This window comes from Cryptomeria japonica, chromosome 11 (assembly GCF_030272615.1).
Source record: "Cryptomeria japonica chromosome 11, Sugi_1.0, whole genome shotgun sequence".
Lineage (NCBI taxonomy): Eukaryota > Viridiplantae > Streptophyta > Pinopsida > Cupressales > Cupressaceae > Cryptomeria > Cryptomeria japonica.
In genome coordinates this window covers 563,609,622-563,622,678 of record NC_081415.1, presented here as the reverse complement: position 1 = coordinate 563,622,678, position 13,057 = coordinate 563,609,622, and the positions used below count along the sequence as shown (strand labels likewise).

Here is a 13,057-nt window from a genome sequence, read left to right as displayed (position 1 = left end):
TATGGTGTGTAGCAATTTCCATATACCTTTGCATCAACGACAACTCTATCCAACACCTTTGACATATATGAAAATACTATTCTCAACAAAATATTGCCTTGAAAGTGCATAAGTTTAGTATTGTACCTATCTACTTAGAGATCACACATATCTTACATAGATCACTAAATTATAACTTGGATTTAGTGTTAATTTTAATAGTTCTTAGACTTTTAAATTTAGAATTCACATGATCATCTACATCCACTTCTAATGTTTTCTACATTTCTAATTGTTTATGTTGACCTCCGAAGCTTTCACTTATTATGAGGGTAGTCTAGAAGTTTCACAAGTGTGAGACCCGATGCAACTTGTGAAACAACCTCAGAGATTTTAGAATTCGAATCTTCATATTTTTTATTGGATGGAAAGGGAAAAATGAATAAACACTAAATTAGTAGAATTGAGGTGATACGCCAATGCAAAGAATTTACAAAAATTTAAACCTTCTTTGATGAATTTACAAGGGTCTGTCATTTTTAGAATTTAAGCATATTACACCACAAATCCTTCATTGTTGGGAGGAGAACTAAATACACAAAGTTTCACAAATATGGGATATAAAATTCAAAGCCTCACCATGTGAAGAAGCTATCAAGTCTTAGTAAAATGTGTATTGCATTAGGGTTTTCACAATAATTAATCATTCTGAAAGTATAGACTAATTTCTTAATTTGGTAAAATAGAAGAGTAAAAGGTTCTTACATGGTCCATAATTCACAAATTGGCTAGGAATAAAAAAAGCTAGATTGAGCATTCAATAGCTACACACATGTTTAAATGACACGAAGCATTTTATAGAAATAAAAAAAGCAAGAGGAAAACAATGATACAATCTAAATGTTTCATTTAAGAACAAACATGCTAAGGTTTAATCATGGTTGTTGTAAAGTAGGGAAAATCGGGAATTAGGGTTTAAACAAGTAAATCCACTAAATGACCCAAGTAACCTAATTACATTCAAAGAGGGTTGAACCCAATAGATCTAGGCTCAATCCTAATGGGAAAGAGACTGAGATTTTGACTGGATTCAACTAGTTAGGGTTGATTATCCTCTTTCTTAGTTGAATTTGTAATGTATTTGTGAAATTAGGGCAAAACCATGAAACATTGAGGTAAACTAATAAAAATAGTAAGATACAGATGTCCCACAAAGCCACCAACTAAGATCTAGGAAAAAAAAGATGTTTAAAACTTGTTTTTAGAAGTTCAGACTAATTTTCTTGGATCGGGTAGGAAAAATCCATCATGGTCCTCCAAATTTTCCATCGTTGAAAGCTGAATTTGTTCATCACTGTTGAAATTGTTGAATTTCCTGAGTACAACTCTTGCACCTATTTCCTACACACAAAAAGAGAGTGAAAGATGTTGGAGATAGGGGGTTCCCTTAAGTCGAAGCCCAATTTTGTAATTAAACATTAAATTGAATTGATAAATGTAATGAAAATGCTTTCCTTTTGAGGGAAAGGTTGAAAATGTTTGAAATAATAATGTATACTTTGATGAAGTTTTGTTTGACCTTCACAAAAGTTTTAGGTTGTCTTCATAAAAAATTGATCATGGATGTCATCTTCAATACTTGAACTTGACTTCTCTTCTGCTCCAATGCTTGATGAATGACTAATTGCTTACTCACTTAAATTGAATTGAATTAGGATCATAAATTTTCCTCCTGAAAAATGTTGTTAGATTTTAAATGAGAGGGGTAGACCTCCTTTTATACTTGTATGTTCAAAAAATAAATTGAATTTTTGAAACAGACCGACACGAGATCTAAGTTACTGCTCATTTGTGATGATTATTGTGAGGCCCCAATTTAGGGCCCAATTAAGAGGAATAGGGCATGGTACGCCTTGGTCCTAATTTAGGACTAGGGTGTGAGCCGCCCTAGTCCTGCTTTAGGACCAGGGTGTACCACACCTTGGTCCTAAAATTCAAGACTCCAAAATGGGGGAAGAATTGGGCAGATGATGAAAATGCAGGTTTGGAATGGGGTTTGATCAGAATCGGTATTGAAATCAGGCATCAAAAGCTAGAACGCCAAAGTGAGGCCTGGGTAAGGACAAAATTGTGAGTACAATTTAGGATGCTATATTTAGCCTCCACTTTAGTGAGAGTATGAGCCTAAGCATGTACTCAGATTAAACTAAAAAGTTGTATTGAAAATTTTCCATCAAGATATCAAAGAGACAAGACACACAAGCCCCTAGGGACTTTAAGATCTCACTACTCTAGTATCGAGATAAAAGAGACAACATAAGAAAGGAGGAGATAGAACATGACTGTACTATCCTAGTAAGTTTTGCTTAAGTTATGAATCATGAAAAAGAAAAATACCAAATCACAAAGCACAAAGCTCAATTTGCAAAGTAACTTAAGTATTGAAAACATGTCGTGGTGTGTGCATAAAGTGTAACATAGTCATGTGGTGTGTGCATAGGATGAACGGGACCATATGCGAGAGGTCATACATGCTAAAATAGGGCTAATCTAAGCAAGAAATTGCATAGGGATGCAATTTATGATGCTACACTTATGATGTAATAAAATATAAGCTCATCACAAGATTACAATTTCTTTTTTTTTTGACCTAGTCAACAAGATCTGATTTTTTTGCAATGATTTTAACTCCAAAATTTAAAATGTAAAGAGGATACCCCTACTAAAATTTTAATCTTTTTGAAAATGTTAGAATTTAAAAAAAAAAATGCTTGATTTATGCACTAGAGAGCAGATTTAAGGAAAACCCCTAATTTTCAAAGTTTTGATTTTTTGCTAATTATTTTTTTGTCAAAATTAAAAATACAAATAAAATACCCCCATTATAATTCTAAGATATTTCTAAAAATATAATAAGTTCCTAAAAATTCGCTGGTTTGCACCCAAAATGTAATTTTTATAAAAAAATTAATTCTAAACTCAAAACCAATCCAAAAAATTGTATTTTTGGACTGAAATATTTTTATACCATCCCCAATTTGCAATAAAAATTTTGTGCAAAAATTTGTAGCCATTTGAGAGATATGATCAAATATTTTCAAAACCCTAATTTTCAAAGATCTATTTTTTTGTTGGTTATTTGCCATCAAAATTAAAAATACAAAGAATGAACACATTTAGAATTCTACAAGATTTGTGAAAATATGATATTTTCTAAATAATTCATTAATTCACACTCAGAATTTAATTTTCATGAAAAATCATTAAAAAAGTATAAATCATTCAAAAATAATGAGAAAAATTTGAGTTTTGGATGGAAAACTCCTTATACCATCCCCAACCTACAAAAATAAATTTGTGCAAAAATTTATATCTATTTAAGAGATATTAACACATCTTTCCAAACCCTAAGCTTGTGTCTCCAAGCTTAGCTGCAAAATGTTAGTCTCCAAATTTTTGCACAAAATAGTAATATAGGGTTAAGAAAACCTACAAAAACATAGATCCAATAGAGATTCAATTCCCACCAGGGATGCCAAAATGTTTGTGTTGAATTTGAACCTATTTGTAAACCCTTATGATCCAACTACTAACCTAGATCTACAAATGCATGTAAATAACAATGAAATAAACCAATATACCTTCACATGCATAAGAGTCTTGTCTTCATTGTTGTCCTATCTTCAATGATCTTGCATTAATAATGGTTTCTCTCAAATTTGTGTTGCACTTGCACAAGAGCTCAAGGAAAAATGGATGAGGTTGTGATGATGTATGATATAATGATTTTGGCAAAGTATAGGTGCTCCAATTATTGCTTGATTATGGATGACAAACTTGAAGGAGAAAACCTCTTTTGTAGAAATCTCCAAGAGAATCAAGGGTTTAGATTAAGAGGTTGAATGATGAATGGCCAATATCACATAAATGAAAGAGACTCAATAGGATTGAAGGGCGGATAGAGATGAAAAGAGAAGATTAAGAGGTCAGAAATAAAAGATAAGAATGAATAAGATTAAGAGGTTAAATTGAAATGGAGGGCTAAGATTGAGGAGTAGGTAATTTAGGGAGACGTGTTGTCATGGATAAGAAGAAAAAGGTAAATGAATTAACTAGACAAATACAAGTATTTATTTAATTAATAGAGGAAAGGATAGATAAATTAAATAAATAAAATATTTGTTTAATTTAGGAGAGATGTGGAAGGATTAAATAAATAATAAATATTTATATTTAAACTAGAAAGAAGAGGCTAAGTGAATTATAAAAAAATTTATGAGTCACAACTGAAGTGATATTTTTTATCTTTTCCCTGGAGCTAAGAACCAGTCAAGTAGACTCAAACCCAAGACCTCCCATGTAGGAGGCTCATAGCTAATCGTTGCGTTGTGGGGTCATCCCTCGAGGCTAAGTGAATTAAATAAATAAATAATATTTAATTAATTAATAGGAGTCATTGGGATACAAATAATTAAATAAATAATAAATATTTAATCAAAGGATAATTTTAGGTGTTTATAGATGGCATAAAGTATTGAACCTCTTCCTCGTGTTTTTGCAAGTATTTGAGTTTCCTCCTAAATGGACACATCTTATAGCCCATCAATTTTGTATTCCTCTGCTTCAACCTATACCTCTACAATATTGGCTTATGATGAAGAAGGAATTGGTATCTATGGAGGATGAGATGAAGTAATTAGCATTTTGACTAGAGGGAAAGGTGGTGCTTGAGCTACCTCTTGAGTGGTTGATGCTCTTGTCCTTCCAATTATTCTCAATGGTTCTATCTATTTGATCTCTTCTTCCTATGACTCCAAGATGGTTTGCAACATGGGAACCTCTTCTTTACTTTTGTTGGCCTTCCCTTTTGTAGCAAATGAAGATAATTCCTCATGTTTCTTCATTGTAGTTTGGGCCTTGATATGTGCCTAATATTGAGGGTGAGGTTCATTCATTAGGCAAGGATGCCTCAACGATCCCCTAGTTCTTAGAATCATAGGCTTAATCCTAGCCTTAATTGAGGTACCTCCTAGTACGAACTAGTCTATTCACTCCTTTGGCTACTTGAGGACTTTTTCCCTATTATAGGAAGGTTCCAAGACCTTTCAATCTTCATGCATAGAATTGGGGACTTCCTTATTGTTATACCTCCTTAATGGGATTACTATTCAAAATCATAGTGTGTTGTTTAAAGTATAGTCTTTTTGTTCTAGCCACCAAGATTCAAACCCCTAAAGGGATTTTGTGATCATGGACATTGTACCCTCACTAATGTATTATGTTAACAACTTCCAACACTAATTTTGAATCTAATGGCATCCAAGCTACTGATTTTGTGATATGGCATTGATTTCATGCTCCAAACCATCATTGGATCAATGTGCTCACAAGCTTTGTACCCTAGTAGACTACTAATGATCCAAGTTTTAGACTATGCACATTAATGCAAGCCAAAATAAACTCTAAAAAAAGAAAATAAAAATAAATTCCCTATTTTTTACAAATTAAAATAATGATATGTCCAAAAAAATTAATTAAAACCCATCAAATTATATATTCAAAACTTCAAGGTATGTTTGAAATTTGTATTACAAATTCCATAAAATATCAATTAAAAACAAATAAAACAAAAAACTCTCGAAAATTTTCAATCACAAGAATTCATTTAAATATTTTTTTCAGATACTAAAAAATAATACAAATGCTTAAAATAAAACCAAACATTTACAAACAAATATAGAAAAAATATATACAATATATAAATAAAAAGTAAAGAGCTTCATTTTGAATGCCAAATTAAGACTTCCAAATCTTATTTAAATTTATATATTTATGTCAAAGGTATTCCTTATATAAAATGGATGACCTACTTTTTCAAATAAGTGGTTCAAAATTGAGAGAAAGATGTAAGACGATGGAATTAATCTCAACCATTTTGCTTACATTTATATCAATTTAAAAAAAAACCTTTATGATAAAAAATAAAAAATATATATTTAAATATTATTAATTAGAAAAAAAATGTACATAAAAGGAAAAATGTATCTTTTATTATTATATTCTTTTGATAAGAATATCTTTTAATATTATCTTCTTTTATTAAGATATTTTATCTTATTCTTTAAAGTTTCAAAAGGAAAATGAAAATTTATTGGAAAAGAAAGAATTGGCTTTATTCTAACTCCATTCATTTTCATTAAGTTTAAAATTTATTTAAATTATTTATGTTTTTTGATGAAATTATAAATAACAATTAAATTTTTTTAAACTAATTTAACTTATATTTATTTATCTTATTAAAATTTTAATTATTGTAGAATTATTATATTTTGAATTAAAAATCTATCTTTTATTACTATCTTCTTTTGATAAGAATATTTACATTGATCTTTTTTATTAGGATAATTTATCTTTTTTTTTCTTCTAAGAATTAATTTTTCATTAAGTTAAAAATTCATTTTAATTATTTAAGTTTCGTTATGAAATTACAAATAATAATAATAAATTATTAAAATTAATTTAATTTATAATTATTTATCTTATTATAAATCCAATTATTGTCAAATAATTATATTTCAATTTAAAAATCTATCTTTTATTAATATTTTATTTTGAAAAGAATATTATTTAATGTTATCTTCTTTTATTAGGATCTTCTATTTTGTTTTCTAACTTATTCTAGTTCTTCTTAATTATTTATTTTCTTAAAAGTTTAGAGCAAGAGAGCAAGCTAGAGAGATAGAACTAATTTAAGGATAACATGTGTCCTTGCCCCTCTCTGTCTCTCTCTCCCCCTATTGCTCTCTATCTATATCTCTATCTCTCTTGCTCAAACACACACTCTATATTTCTCCTTCCCTATCTCTATCTTATACACTCAACTCCCCCTTCATCTCTCCTACTCTCTATAAATCCATCTATCTCTATATATCACTTCCTAGGTCTTTCTTTATCTTTCTCTCTCTATTTCCCCCTCTAATTGTCTCCCTTTTTCTATCTCTATTTCTCTCTCCCTCTCCCACCCTCCCCTATTTGTTTCTCTTTCATCTCTATCTATTCTTCAATCCTTTCTCCTTAGCTCTCTACATCTTCTTGTACCAACCTCTCTCTTGCTCTTCCTCCCTCTCTTTCTATCTCTATCTCTACCTCTCTCTCCCTCTCACCCCATTCTAAACATAAATTGATTATATTCCTAATTTAAGGTTTGTTTCATAGGTTATGATTTAAAGGTTTGTTCCAATTATCATTGGATAGGTTATGATTCAAAAGTTTTGTTTAAATTATGATTGGATCTTTGTATGAGGATACAAACATCATTTTCTAAATAGCCTGCTAGACTAAGTTTTTAGCTAGCCACCAAGATGCAATTGCTAGTTTATTAGATAACTTGTTTTTAATACTCTATAATTTTTTTACTAGTTTATTAGATAACTTGTTTTTAATACTCTATAATTTTTTTATATATGTTTTATATTATTGTTTATACTACTATTTTTCAATAACTTTTTTCTCTCATATATGAATATTAATATTAAATTAATTTATAAAAAAAAATTACTTTTTCATATTAATATTTTCTCTAAATAATTTAATATGAATATATAGCCACAAAAACACATTTTTTTCTGCTTTAAAATATAACTGTGTAAATAATTTGGATCAGAAAAATTACAATTACATTAAAAACACTTTAAATTCTTCTTCATAAACCATTAAAAAAGCATACCTACTGTCAATTTTGTCCCCAATCAGAAAACTAAACTGTAATTTCGGGGGCTTCAAAGCCATACTATACTGATAAGGCCACTGTAAAAATTATAAAGCAAACGTGACTGTAAAATTCATAAAGCAATACGAGTAAAAAAAATGAAAAAAAAAAATTGAAGACAAATTTTTTTCGGAGTCTACAATAATAATAGACTGAAATGTTTCTGAAATGTGAAGGGAAAAAAATGTTATCTATTTTCTTCATACACTGGTAGATAATGAAATGCGATTCATTCACAGATTCAAATCTAAAATTATTTCAGGCCATTAAGATTAAGCATTCGATCCAAAACATTGATCTGAAAAAAAATCTAACAATTTGCTCTTCGATCAACCTGTCATCGCAGAGAACTCGGCTGGATTGACAAAGCTAGAAATGCATTTTCAAAAAAACAAAGATTTTCGTTTATCATATTTGATAACCTAATACACCATTCATGTAAGGATTTCATAAGGATTTTATGCGTTCAAATCCGCCATTTATTTCCAGTACATAAGTCTGATTTGTCAAATACGGTGTGTCGATGATAACTAAAGCATTTAAGAAATCAATAAGGAATTCCATGCTTCAACTGCTGATTTCCTAATGCTTCATTTTAATGTGTATTTATATCACTTCTGCGCAATCGAAATAGTTCGGCCCAATTAATGTTTGCAACTACACATTTATTAACTAACCAGTCGAGAGCGGGAATTGCAGTTGCCTTTAAATTCGGAATTCGTTTCTCAGAGAAAAAACACTACGATGAAAAGAACAGTCAACCCTAGCAGAGAAACTTCAACATCTAAAGCAGGAATTTGTCGGAAAATAAAAGAGCAAGCGATAAATAAAATCAGGCACCAAATATATTTTTGGTAACCTTGAAAATTCAAAGGCACTAAATATATTTTAGATAACCTTAAAAATTGTAGCAATGTATATTATAATAGAAATTATTTACAAAATTCAAGGTAAAGAAAGCCCCTCCGAATGTCCTACCTGTAACTGTACAGAACAATATCGATGCCAAAAATTATATTTTCAGAAGAAATTTTTTAAGATGTTGTGTGATAATGTAAAAAGTGCTCTTGATTATTTTCAAGACCTGAAGGAATCGACGCGCGTCATGGATGCATCTGGCTTTGCAGTGCACAAAGGATGAAGATTGACAGAATCGTGATGAGAATAATGCCAGAAATCTCCCAGAAAAGTCTTTGCTCCATCCACGCTAGGAAAATAAGGCGGCTCCGTATAGATCTGAGACAAAACGTCGGGAGCACCGCTTCTGTAAGACGAACTCTTCATCTCCACGCTTCCCATGACGACAACGACCAATTGCTGGTACGAAAAGAAAAACCTCTTAACCCCAGCTTCAATAGCCTGAAAAGCCTGCAAAAGATGTACCGTTCCAGAATTGTACGCAGCACCTTCACGGCCATGCGAGTGGAAAATCCTCATTACGGCCTCCTGTAAGCGAGGGCCGCCCTTGGGATCCGCTTCAACGCCTACCACCTTGGGAACCAGGTGCCGCAAATCCTTACAGCCCTTGGTCACATTATTAAGCCCCTTGGACCGCAAACAATAAGCCCCCGCCGGGAGCCCCGAGCTAGTAATAACCAGCTGCTGCTTAAGCCTCAAGAAATCATCAGGATCCATGAGCAGAAGCAAATTAATCGCATCTGTAAGCAGCCTCCAGATCCTCTCCACCGTCCAGCAATCCCTAGCCGCGGTCTCCACATCACCAGAATCAACATTTTCATGAATCCTCCCGACGAGCGTCTCGGCCACATGGAGCCAGGCTTCCATGATCTGGTGCGCAGTAGACAAAGTATTGTCCTCACTGTTACCCTGGACTTGACCGCCATTTTTTAGGGCATAAACATGGCTCGGCTGACAGAGCCTATCGTAGTCTAAAATAGGCTTCCCCCTCAAATTAGGCTCCCCAAGCCCTAGCGTAAAAGGCACCCTTTGCATATGGCACTCAACAGAAAGCCTCAACCTTGCAACCAGATCTTCTGCCCGCTTCCATGTCGCCAAACGCGGCAACAGGCTTTCCTCGCTGGACCTGCTCACAACGGGCAACGCACCAGGCCGTTGCCAAACCTCTTGAGCAACGCCCATCCCAAGCACTCCGGTGCTCACAGCCAGCTGAATCGTAGGCGCCTCATTATCCCCCTCGCAGATAATCGAAATCAGCTCAATCTGTGCGTTCGTCAAGGACTCCAACCTTCGAATCCACTCGGCCTTATCAATATAAACCCTAGCATCACACAGAATCGACGATATAAAGCGAAAGCTCATTTCCAAACCCTGGAGCGCGGGCTTAACCAGCGGCTCATTACTCCAGCCAGGCCACTGCCTGCAATTCCACATCTTTCTTAGCTCATTTAGATGCACATACTGTTCATAAGCTTCACACTCCCATGGCGTCGGCTCCGCGGGCTCGTCCATCTGGCAATTCACAAAGCTGCCCGAAATCATCGTCTTCTGAGAGACATTCCCACCCGAAGTCCCTCTGAAACCCTCAAAAATTCCTCCGCCCTCCATAAAACCTCTCATACATCCAAAATCCACCAGTTTTCACAGATCACAGGTTCGAATCCCAATCCCAAACTCAAATCAAATCACCTCAGAATTCTTCCACAGAAAAGGCTTTTAAAGCGATTCATCAATCAAATGGTAGGTGTTGTACAGCGTTTTGAAACAAATGTCAAACCTTATCTCCTAAACACCTCCTAAATTATTCCGTTACAAGTCTCCACGTCTTTAAGGAAAAAACGCAGAGGCATGGCCCACAGGTCAATGTCGGCCGCCAGTGACAGGCTGTTCCAGGAAACGAGTAGGCCGCGATATTACCGTGTGAAAGAAGCAAAAACGTCCAGTCAAAAATTCTGCTGGAAAATTCGGATTTCATGCTTATCCACTTGCTGAGTCAGCACACACTGACATACGAAATTGCCTCAAGACTTTCCCCACTTACGTATACAGCATGGCATTATCGTTATCCAGGAAACCCCATTTCCTTCAGTGTCTGCCACGTGGACTCTATTTTCTTCACCTGCTTTGATTATTCGTCATAGTTATCCTCATGATATTCGTCATCCAATGCCAATGAGCCTCTCGTCAGGGACGGAATCGTGTGTGATATTTATAATCCGACACCATCATCATCGAGATTCGTGCCATCCATGTTTAAATATAGTAAATATTTGATGCCTTTTCGAACAACGCTCCGGCCTGCTCGAACTTATCCAAACGTAAATAAAGATTTAGCAGTTCTTTGTAATATTCCCTTTGCACTACACATGATGCTCGCTCACAACAATAATCTAACAGCTGGACCCATAGTATAGCTTTAACCGGAACCTTAATAATTGTTTTTTTAATCATTACATATAATTTTTTAAGTCAAGTTTTTAATTATGTGGATAAGGATATTATAATGTGCGTAGTTTATCAAATGGGGTAGGAGGGGAATATTTTTTATTAAAAAATAGTAGGAATATAATTAGAATTTAAAATTATTTATCATAGTAGAAATTATTTCATGTCTTAAATTTTTATTATCGAGTGGTTGTGTTGGAATTTTTGACTATCTATTTCTAATGGCAATGGATTATAGTTGATCAAGTGGTTCTTTTTTTTTTATAGAATTTGAAAGTTTGTATTTGTTCACTACTATCGAGAAATAAGTTTTCAAGTTTGAATGTGAATCTATTCAAATATTCTTAATAATGTCTTATTATCAAGTGGTTGTGTTGGAATTTTTCAAAGAGAGTGCATTGTGATCATTTATTATTATTAAGAGGTTGTGTCGGAATTAAAATACACTTTTTTTTAATAGAATTTGGAAGTTTCTATTGCATTAGATTGTGTGTTAATTTTGAATTTGGAAGTTTCTATTGCATTAGATTGTGTGTTAGTTTTGAAATCAACTTTTCAAGATACTAGAGAGCTAAAGGACATGGTTCAAAGTTCAAATAACTTTTCTATGGTCTTTATACATACATTCCAAACTCTTGGGAATTCTACACCTTTATGTTTCAATTTTTTTTGCTTCTTTAGTGGAGTCTAGTTTATTCAATATTTAAGAAATAAATTGACTTTATAATGGTCACTTTTTGGTAGTAAGTGACTTCTAAAATTGATATTGACTATTTGATTATTTAAGAGTGTGATAACAAAAATTGCACACATTAAATTTAGTTATAAAAGGTAAATATGGACTATGGAAACTACATGCTTTTAAAGGTTGGAGAGATTTCCATAGTAATCAAAGGTGGTGAAGTTTTTTTTGTCAAATTTGAATAAATATTTTTCAAAATTGAGTTATATTTATAAAGAAGTGATAGTTGTGGAGGTAATAAAGGTCTACAACAATTCTTTATTTAATATTTTTATATTCTAACACATTAGAGTTACACACATAAGATCAAGCAATCATAAATTCATCCAACACCATAATTATATTAAAAAAATGTTAACCACAAGAATTATGAAAATCCCATTAGAATAAAAATCATATTTACTCAAACATATTTATCTCATTTACTATGTATTTATATGACAAATATGAATAACCTTATAAATTATTATTAATTCCATAGAATACAAACATTAATATATTTCCACATCATCTACTCGATCAAAAATAACAATTACACTCAAAAGCAATAAATTAGTCAAATAAAATATATCCATTAATGTAAAAACTAAATAAAGTCTTTATAAAATTTTATTGATTGGATGTTATTCATTTATAACCATTTAAAGAAAAAAAACATTGAAAACATAATAATAAATGCGAAAAGCAAAAATCTTTTCCTTATATTATAAATATAGATATAATTATGTAATACTCCACCGAAAACCCTATCGAGAAAACCATAAAAATAAAAACCAGAAGTTGCATAGTGAAAACAAAAACAAAACTGCGGGCCATCAGATATGATACGTTATCTATAGCTTGATTAGGTATGCGTTATCCATAGCTTTGTTATGATGTGACAGAATATAATATTATTTACGTGCTTCCAGAATTACAGAGGCAAAGAGTCAAAACCAAATGTCAAAATAATATCTTATCCTTAAAGGCACAGGTAGCCGTCTTATAATATGAATGAAAGAATTTGCAAGTCTGATTTCCTTTCAATTGTTCGCTGTATCCACTTTGCTGTTTTGTTTTCTTTAAACCAGCCAAGTTTGCAGTCTACGCATGCAAAATTATATTGTACGCTAACTTTTTTGGCAGGGGTATACGTGGAATGGCGTAGCATCGAAATGTGAACCAAACCACTCTTTTCCACATGAGCCAATAGTTGAGTTCCCAAA

General features: G+C 32.5%; 1 protein-coding gene across 1 annotated transcript; it reads right to left on the bottom strand.

The window, feature by feature from the left end:
- Window positions 1-8,633: 8,633 nt before the first annotated feature.
- LOC131080109 (nematode resistance protein-like HSPRO2) lies at window positions 8,634-10,465 on the bottom strand. The gene has a single exon (XM_058018207.2). The coding sequence runs from the start codon at window positions 10,283-10,285 to the stop codon at window positions 8,825-8,827; it is 1,461 nt and encodes a 486-aa protein (XP_057874190.2). The 5' UTR covers window positions 10,286-10,465; the 3' UTR covers window positions 8,634-8,824.
- Window positions 10,466-13,057: the final 2,592 nt, after the last annotated feature.